At 51.3% G+C, this 10,000-nt stretch overlaps 1 protein-coding gene across 1 annotated transcript in view; it reads left to right on the plus strand.

The window, feature by feature from the left end:
- Positions 1-10,000, plus strand: part of LOC118947116 (uncharacterized) — a 62,094-nt gene that overhangs the window by 50,352 nt on the left and 1,742 nt on the right. Inside the window, exons 3-5 of the mRNA XM_090194510.1 lie at positions 204-328; positions 1,968-2,298; positions 2,437-10,000. The exon at positions 2,437-10,000 is cut by the window's right edge and continues 1,742 nt beyond it. Of these exons, the coding sequence (XP_090050636.1) occupies positions 204-328; positions 1,968-2,298; positions 2,437-7,647 (5,667 nt within the window). The 3' untranslated portion in view covers positions 7,648-10,000. The remainder of the gene's footprint in view (positions 1-203; positions 329-1,967; positions 2,299-2,436) is intronic.

Raw genomic sequence — 10,000 nt, forward strand, 5'->3', positions numbered from 1 at the left:
CTCAACACCACTCTGTCCTGCTGTCCACTGTCCTCTCAACACACCAGTCATTATGTCCTGCTGTCCACTGTCCTCTCAACACCACTCTGTCCTGCTGTCCACTGTCCTCTCAACACCAGTCATTATGTCCTGCTGTTCACTGTCCTCTCAACACCACTCTGTCCTGCTGTCCACTGTCCTCTCAACACCACTCTGTCCTGCAGAGCCTGCGTGTGCGTGTGTCAGGGGGAGCAGAGTTCTTCAGCAGGTCGTGTACCAGGGTGAGAGGACGGCTGGGTCACAGGTTCCTGTTGATAGATGGAGACAAGGCTGTTTCTGGATCGTACAGGTACCCTGACCTCTGACCCCTAACCCTCTGACTCCTAACCCTCTGACCCCTAACCCTCTGACCCCTAACCCTCTTACCCCAAACCTTCTGAACCCTAACCCTCTGACCCCTAACCCTCTGACCCCTAACCCTCTGGTCCCTAACCCTCTGACTCCTAACCCTCTGACTCCTAACCTCTAATCCCTAACCCACTGACCCCTAACCCTCTGACTCCTAACCCTCTGACTCCAAACCCTCTGACCTGATATCATAGTTTTCCTTTTAAATGTGTCAATTAATCCCACGTTCCGCATGGTTACAGGGTTAATTCCGCGTGGTTACAGGGTTAATTCTCCATGGTTACAGGGTTAATTCCGCATGGTTACAGGGTTAATTCCAAGTGGTTACAGGGTTAATTCCGCGTGGTTACAGGGTCAATTCTGCGTGGTTACAGGGTTAATTCTGCGTGGTTCCAGGGTTAATTCTGCGTGGTTACAGGCTCAATTCTCCATGGTTACAGGGTTAATTCCACATGGTTACAGGGTTAATTCCGCGTGGTTACAGGGTCAATTCTCCATGGTTACAGGGTTAATTCCACATGGTTACAGGGTTAATTCTCCATGGTTACAGGGTTAATTCTCCATGGTTACAGGGTTAATTCTCCATGGATACAGGGTTAATTCTCCATGGTTACAGGGTTAATTCTGCATGGTTACAGGGTTAATTCCGTGTGGGTACAGGGTTAATTCTCCATGGTTACAGGGTTAATTCCGCATGGTTACAGGGTTAATTCTCCATGGTTACAGGGTTAATTCTCCATGGTTGCAGGGTTAATTCCGTGTGGGTACAGGGTTAATTCTCCATGGTTACAGGGTTAATTCCGCATGGTTACAGGGTTAATTCTCCATGGTTACAGGGTTAATTCTCCATGGTTACAGGGTTAATTCCGCATGGTTGCATGGTTGCATGGTTAATTCCGCATGGTTACAGGGTTAATTCTCCATGGTTACAGGGTTAATTCTCCATGGTTACAGGGTTAATTCCGTGTGGTTACAGGGTCAATTCTGCGTGGTTACAGGGTTAATTCCGCGTGGTTACAGGGTTAATTCCGCATAGTTACAGGGTTAATTCTCCATGGTTACAGGGTTAATTCTCCATGTTTACAGGGTTAATTCTCCATGGTTACAGGGTTAATTCTGCGTGGTTACAGGGTTAATTCTCTATGGTTACAGGGTTAATTCTCCATGGTTACAGGGTTCATTCTCCATGGTTACAGGGTTAATTATCCATGGTAACAGGGTTCATTCTCGATGGTTACAGGGTTAAAACAGAAATAACACAAAGGGTTAAGTTAAGTTAAGTTTAGGTATTCATTCCGAGGACTAGAAGGGCTATGCTTTGGGGAAGGCTTAATAATTAAAAACAACAAGTATGATCAAGTATCATCAAGTATTCTCCCGGCTTGCTATCACTTTATGTGGTCTAAGCAGCATCCATCGCCTCCGAATATCACTAGTGCCATTTAAAAAAAAATTGTGATCGCCAATGAAGGCATATATCAACGTCCTCGTGACCTTTTCAAACGTCCTCAATGGAAGGATCTTTGTAGTGACGACCTCTGACCCCCGACTGTGTCTGTGTGTGTGCTCCTCCCCTCCAGTTTCACCTGGACGGCGTCTCGTTTGGACAGACACCTGGTCACCTTGGTAACGGGCCAGGCGGTTGACTCCTTTGACCAGCTGTTCCGTGACCTCTACCTGACCTCCAGCGGGGTCGACCTCCGCAGGGTCACCACGGAGACGGAACCGGAGCCAGAGCCCCTCCCCCGGGCCACCCCCGTCGCTTCTCTCTCCGCAGCTAACGCCAGGAAGCTGTTCAGCCCTAAATACGCCGTGGTGATCGGCAACGCTAACGCTAGCAGCGCCGGCCCTGTCTCCTCCGGAACTCCGGAGCTCCAGAACTCCAACTCCCAGAACCCCCTGAAAACAAAGGTATCAGAATGCATTGCTCCGTACTTTACCATAATGTACCGTGCTCTTTTAAAAGCACCTGCAGATTTGTTTATTTGTATTCTTTAAATATTAAAATATTGTCCTCAGTATTGTGATCAATCGTTTCAATCAATCTAGGTGCGTGTCCGGGAGCCAGTGGAAGCTCCGCCCCTCCACCCGGGATTGGCCTGTCTGGAGAAAGCGTACCTGATTCCGTACCTGCCCACCTGGCCCGAACCCGACCCCCCCAGAGATGTCATCGGGTTCATCAACGTGCGGGACGCGTCGCGGTCGACCCAGGTGCACCTGCAACGCTCCGAGAGGTTTGAAACGAGCCAGGCTATACGGTTCAGCAGTCCCTTTACCCTGCCCAATGAGGAGACACTTCCTGACAGGGCTGTGCCTAGACCAACCCCTACCCCTAACTCTACCACTACCCCTATCTCTACCCCTAACTCTCCCACTACCCCTATCTCTACCCCTATCTCTACCCCTATCTCTACCACTTCCACTACCCCTATCTCTACCCCTATCTCTACCACTTCCACTACCCCTATCTCTACCCCTATCTCTACCACTACCCCTATCTCTACCCCTAACTCTCCCACTACCCCTATCTCTACCCCTATCTCTACCACTACCCCTATCTCTACCACTACCCCTATCTCTACCACTACCCCTATCTCTACCCCTAACTCTACCACTACCCCTATCTCTACCCCTAACTCTCCCACTACCCCTATCTCTACCCCTATCTCTACCACTACCCCTATCTCTACCACTACCCCTATCTCTACCACTACCCCTATCTCTACCACTACCCCTATCTCTACCACTACCCCTATCTCTACCACTACCCCTATCTCTACCGCTAACTCTACCACTACCCCTATCTCTACCCCTATCTCTACCACTACCCCTATCTCTACCCCTAACTCTACCACTACCCCTATCTCTACCCCTATCTCTACCACTACCCCTATCTCTACCACTACCCCTAACTCTACCCCTAACTCTACCACAACCCCTATCTCTACCAATACCCCTATCTCTACCACTACCCCTAACTCTACCACTACCCCTATCTCTACCCCTAACTCTACCAATACCCCTATCTTTACCACTACCCCTATCTCTACCCCTATCTCTACCCCTATCTCTACCACTACCCCTATCTCTACCACTACCCCTATATCTACCCCTATCTCTACCACTACCCCTATCTCTACCCCTATCTCTACCACTACCCCTATCTCCACCCCTATCTCTACCACTACCCCTATCTCTACCACTACCCCTCTCTCTACCCCTATCTCTACCACTACCCCTATCTCTACCACTACCCCTATGTCTACCCCTATATCTACCCCAATCTCTACCCCTATCTCTACCACTACCCCTATCTCTACCACTACCTCTACCACTATCTCTACCACTACCCCTATCTCTACAACTACCCCTATCTCTACCACTACCCCTATCTCTACCACTACCCCTATCTCTACCACTATCTCTACCACTACCCCTATCTCTACCACTACCCCTATCTCTACCCCTATCTCTAGCACTATCTCTACCCCTATCTCTACCACTCTCTCTACCCTTATATCTACCCCTATCTCTACCACTACCCCTATCTCTACCCCTATTTCTACCACTATCTCTACCCCTATCTCTACCACTATCTCTACCCCTATATCTACCCCTATCTCTACCACTACCCCTATCTCTACCCCTATCTCTACCACTATCTCTACACCTATCTCTACCACTATCTCTACCACTACCCCTATCTCTACCCCTATCTCTATCCCTATCTCTACCGCTATCTCTACCCCTATCTCTACCACTACCCCTATCTCTACACCTATCTCTACCCCTATCTCTACCACTACCCCTATCTCTACACCTATCTCTACCCTTATCTCTGCCACTACCCCTATCCCTATCTCCACCACTATCTCTACCCCTATCTCTACCACTACCCCTATCTCTACCCCTATCTCTACCACTACCCCTATCTCTACCCCTATCTCTACCACTACCCCTATCTACACCCCTATCTCTACCACTACCCCTATCTCCACCCCTATCTCTACCACTACCCCTATCTCTACCCCTATCTCTACCACTACCCCTATCTCTACCCCTATCTCTACCACTACCCCTATCTCTACCCCTATCTCTACCACTACCCCTATCTACACCCCTATCTCTACCACTACCCCTATCTCCACCCCTATCTCTACCACTACCCCTATCTCTACCCCTATCTCTACCACTACCCCTATCTCTACCCCTATCTCTACCACTACCCCTATCTCTACCACTACCCCTATCTCTTCCCCTATCTCTATCCCTATCTCTACCCCTATCTCTACCACTACCCCTATATCTACCACTACCCCTAACTCTACCTCTATCTCTACCACTACCCCTATCTCTACCCCTATCTCTATCCCTTTCTCTACCACTACCCCTATCTCTACCACTACCCCTATCTCTACCCCTATCTCTGCCACTACCCCTATCTCTATCCCTATCTCTATCCCTATCTCTACCACTACCCCTATCTCTACCCCTATCTATATCCCTAACTCTACCCCTACCCCTATCTCTACCCCTATCTCTACCACTACCCCTATCTCTATCCCTATCTCTACCACTAACTCTATCCCTAACTCTACCCCTAAATATACCCCTAATCCTAACCCTACCCCTAACTCTATTTCCTACCCAATCTCCCCCACTCTCCCCAGTCCCGTATGCCCCTCCCTTACCTTCACCCCCATCCCCAAGCCCCGGACGGTGCAGTTGGTCATGAGGAACGGGAGTGGTCAGGACCTATGTGGAGTCAGAGGGGTTAAGAAGACAGACCGTCTGGAGCTAACAGGACCACAAAGAGACTGTCTGAATGGAACTGGACTGTGGCTAGACTGTGAGACTGCACTACGACCACAGAGTGACTGTGAGACCGCACTGCGAACACAGAGTGGCTGTGAGACTGCACTACGACCCCAGAGTGGCTGTGAGACCGCACTGCGAACACAGAGTGACTGTGAGACTGCAGTAGTACCCCAGAGTGGCTGTGAGACTGCAGTACGACCCCAGAGTGACTGTGAGACCGCACTACGACCCCAGAGTGACTGTGAGACCACACTACGACCACAGAGTGGCTGTGAGACCACACTGCGAACACAGAGTGACTGTGAGACCGCACTACAACCCCAGAGTGACTGTGAGACCGCACTACGACCCCAGAGTGACTGTGAGACCACACTACGACCACAGAGTGGCTGTGAGACCGCACTGCGAACACAGAGTGGCTGTGCGACTGCAGTACGACCCCAGAGTGACTGTGAGACCGCACTGCGAACACAGAGTGGCTGTGAGACTGCAGTACGACTCCAGAGTGACTGCGAGACCGCAGTGGTACCCCAGAGCGCAGTGCAACCCCAGAGTGACTGGGAGACTGCAGTACAACCCCAGAGTGACTGCAAGACCGTAGTACAACCCCAGAGTGACTGCGAGACTGCGGTGCAACCCCAGAGTGACTGCGAGACCGCAGTACAACCCCAGAGTGACTGGGAGACTGTAGTAGAACCCCAGAGTGACTGCGAGACCGAAGTACAACCCCAGAGAGACTGCGAGACCGCAGTGCAACCCCAGAGTGACTGCGAGACCGCAGTACAACCCCAGAGTGACTGTGAGACCGAAGTACGACCCCAGAGTGACTGTGAGACGGCAGTAGTACCCCAGAGTGACTGCGAGACCGCAGTACGACCCCAGAGTGACTGTGAGACCACAGTAGTACCCCAGAGTGACTGCGAGACAGCAGTAGTACCCCAGAGTGACTGTGAGACCACAGTAGTACCCCAGAGTGACTGCGAAACCACAGTACAACCCCAGAGTGACTGCGAGACCGCAGTAGTACCCCAGAGTGACTGCGAGACCACAGTACAACCCCAGAGTGACTGCGAGACCGCAGTACAACCCCAGAGTGACTGCGAGACCGAAGTACGAACCCAGAGTGACTGCGAGACCGCAGTAGTACCCCAGAGTGACTGCGAGACCACAGTAGAACCCCAGAGTGACTGCGAGACTGAAGTACGACCCCAGAGTGACTGCGAGACCGCAGTACAACCCCAGAGTGACTGCGAGACCGCAGTACAACCCCAGAGTGACTGTGAGACCGAAGTACGACCCCAGAGTGACTGTGAGACGGCAGTAGTACCCCAGAGTGACTGCGAGACCGCAGTACGACCCCAGAGTGACTGTGAGACCGCAGTAGTACCCCAGAGTGACTGCGAGACAGCAGTAGTACCCCAGAGTGACTGTGAGACCACAGTAGTACCCCAGAGTGACTGCGAAACCACAGTACAACCCCAGAGTGACTGCGAGACCGCAGTAGTACCCCAGAGTGACTGCGAGACCACAGTACAACCCCAGAGTGACTGCGAGACCGCAGTACAACCCCAGAGTGACTGCGAGACCGAAGTACGAACCCAGAGTGACTGCGAGACCGCAGTAGTACCCCAGAGTGACTGCGAGACCACAGTAGAACCCCAGAGTGACTGCGAGACTGAAGTACGACCCCAGAGTGACTGCGAGACCGCAGTACAACCCCAGAGTGACTGCGAGACCGCAGTACAACCCCAGAGTGACTGTGAGACCGAAGTACGACCCCAGAGTGACTGTGAGACGGCAGTAGTACCCCAGAGTGACTGCGAGACCGCAGTACGACCCCAGAGTGACTGTGAGACCGCAGTAGTACCCCAGAGTGACTGCGAGACAGCAGTAGTACCCCAGAGTGACTGTGAGACCACAGTAGTACCCCAGAGTGACTGCGAAACCACAGTACAACCCCAGAGTGACTGCGAGACCGCAGTAGTACCCCAGAGTGACTGCGAGACCACAGTACAACCCCAGAGTGATTGCGAGACCGCAGTACAACCCCAGAGTGACTGCGAGACCGAAGTACGACCCCAGAGTGACTGCGAGACCGCAGTAGTACCCCAGAGTGACTGCGAGACCACAGTAGAACCCCAGAGTGACTGCGAGACTGAAGTACGACCCCAGAGTGACTGCGAGACCGCAGTACAACCCCAGAGTGACTGCGAGACTGAAGTACGACCCCAGAGTGACTGCGAGACTGAAGTACGACCCCAGAGTGACTGCGAAACCGTAAAAGGACTGTGTCAGCACACTGACGAGAAAGAAACCCCACACAATACACACCCAACTATAGATACTAAACACACTACACAACCTACACACACTACACACCCAACTATAGATACTAATTATACAGCAGTTAGCTTGGAGAAAAAAAGGCTAATAATCAGCTAGCACAACAAGCTAACACTCAGCTAGCACAACAGGCTAACATTCAACTAGCACAAGAGGCTAACACTCAGCTAGCACAAAAGGCTAACACTCAGCTAGCACAACAGGCTAACACTTAGCTAGCACAACAGGCTAACACTCAGCTAGCACAACAGGCTAACACTCAGCTAGCACAGCAGGCTAACACTCAGCTATGCACAACAGGCTAACACTCAGCTAGCACAACAGGATAACACTCAGCTAGCGCAACAGGCTGAGACCATCAGAACTACTCTCCTCCAGCTGAGACCAGCAGAACTACTCTCCTCCAGCTTAGACCATCAGAACTACTCTCCTCCAGCTGAGAACATCAGAACTACTGTCCTCCAGCTGAGACCATCAGAACTACTCTCCTCCAGCTGAGACCATCTGAACTACTCTCCTCCAGTGAGACCATCAGAACTACTCTCTTCCAGCTGAGACCATCAGAACTACTCTCCTCCAGCTGAGACCATCAGAACTACTCTCCTCCAGTGAGACCATCAGAACTACTCTCCTCCAGCTGAGACCATCATAACTACTCTGCTCCAGTGAGACCAGTAGAACTACTGTCCTCCAGTGAGACCAGTAGAACTACCCTCCTCCAGTGAAACCATCAGAACTACTCTCCTCCAGTGAGACCAGTAGAACTACTCTCCTCCAGGAGAGACCATCAAAACTACCCTCCTCCAGCTGAGACCATCAGAACTACTCTCCTCCAGCTGAGACCATCAGAACTATTCTCCTCCAGTAAGACCATCAGAACTACTCTCCCCCAGTGAGACATCAGAACTACTGTCCTCCAGCTGAGACCACCAGAACTACTCGCCTCCAGCTGAGACCATCAGAACTACTCTCCTCCAGCTGAGACCATCAGAACTACTCTCCTCCAGCTGAGACCATCATAACTACTCTCCTCCAGCTGAGACCATCAGAACTACTCTCCTCCAGCTGAGACCATCAGAACTACTCTCCTCCAGCTGAGACATCAGAACTACTGTCCTCCAGCTGAGACCATCAGAACTACTGTCCTCCAGCTGAGACCATCAGAACTACTGTCCTCCAGCTGAGACATCAGAACTACTGTCCTCCAGCTGAGACCATCAGAACTACTCTCCTCCAGCTGAGACCATCAGAACTATTCTCCTCCAGCTGAGACCATCAGAACTACTCTCCTCCAGCTGAGACCATCAGAACTACTCTCCTCCAGCTGAGACCATCAGAACTACTCTCCTCCAGCTGAGACCATCATAACTACTCTCCTCCAGCTGAGACCATCAGAACTACTCTCCTCCAGCTGAGACCATCAGAACTACTCTCCTCCAGTGAGACCATCAGAACTACTCTCCTCCAGTGAGACCATCAGAGCTACTGCCCTCCAGCTGAAACTATCATAACTATTCTCCTCCAGTGAGACCATCAGAACTACTCTCCTCCAGTGAGACCATCAGAACTACTCTCCTCCAGCTGAGACCATCAGAACTACTGTCCTCCAGCTGAGACCATCAGAACTACTCTCCTCCAGCTGAGAACATCAGAACTACTCTCCTCCAGCTGAGACCATCAGAACTACTCTCCTCCAGCTGAGACCATCAGAACTACTCTCCTCCAGCTGAGACCATCAGAACTACTGTCCTCCAGCTGAGACCATCAGAACTACTCTCCTCCAGTGAGACCATCAGAACTACTCTCCTCCAGTGAGACCATCAGAACTACTCTCCTCCAGCTGAGACCATCTGAACTACTCTCCTCCAGCTGAGACCATCTGAACTACCCTCCTCCAGCTGAGACCATCAGAACTACTCTCCTCCAGCTGAGACCATCAGAACTACTCTCCTCCAGCTGAGACCATCATAACTACTCTCCTCCAGTGAAACCATCAGAACTACTCTCCTCCAGCTGAGAACATCAGAACTACTCTCCTCCAGCTGAGACCATCAGAACTACTCTCCTCCAGCTGAGACCATCATAACTACTCTCCTCCAGTGAAACCATCAGAACTACTCTCATCCAGTGAGACAATCAGAACTATTCTCCTCCAGTGAGACCATCAGAACTATTCTCCTCCAGTGAGACCATCAGAGCTACTGCCCTCCAGCTGAAACTATCATAACTATTCTCCTCCAGTGAGACGATCAGAACTACTGTCCTCCAGCTGAGACCATCAGAACTACTCTCTTCCAGTGAGACAGTGAGACCAGAAGAAATACCGTCCTCCAGCTGAGACCAGTAGAACTACTCTCCTCCAGTGAGACCAATATAACTACTCTCCTCCAGCGAGACCAGCCGAACTACTGTCCTCCAGTGAGACCAGTAGAACTACTGTCCTCCAGTGAGA

This window comes from Oncorhynchus mykiss, chromosome 13 (genome assembly GCF_057628025.1).
Source record: "Oncorhynchus mykiss isolate SJ-2025 chromosome 13, ASM5762802v1, whole genome shotgun sequence".
Classification (NCBI taxonomy): domain Eukaryota; kingdom Metazoa; phylum Chordata; class Actinopteri; order Salmoniformes; family Salmonidae; genus Oncorhynchus; species Oncorhynchus mykiss.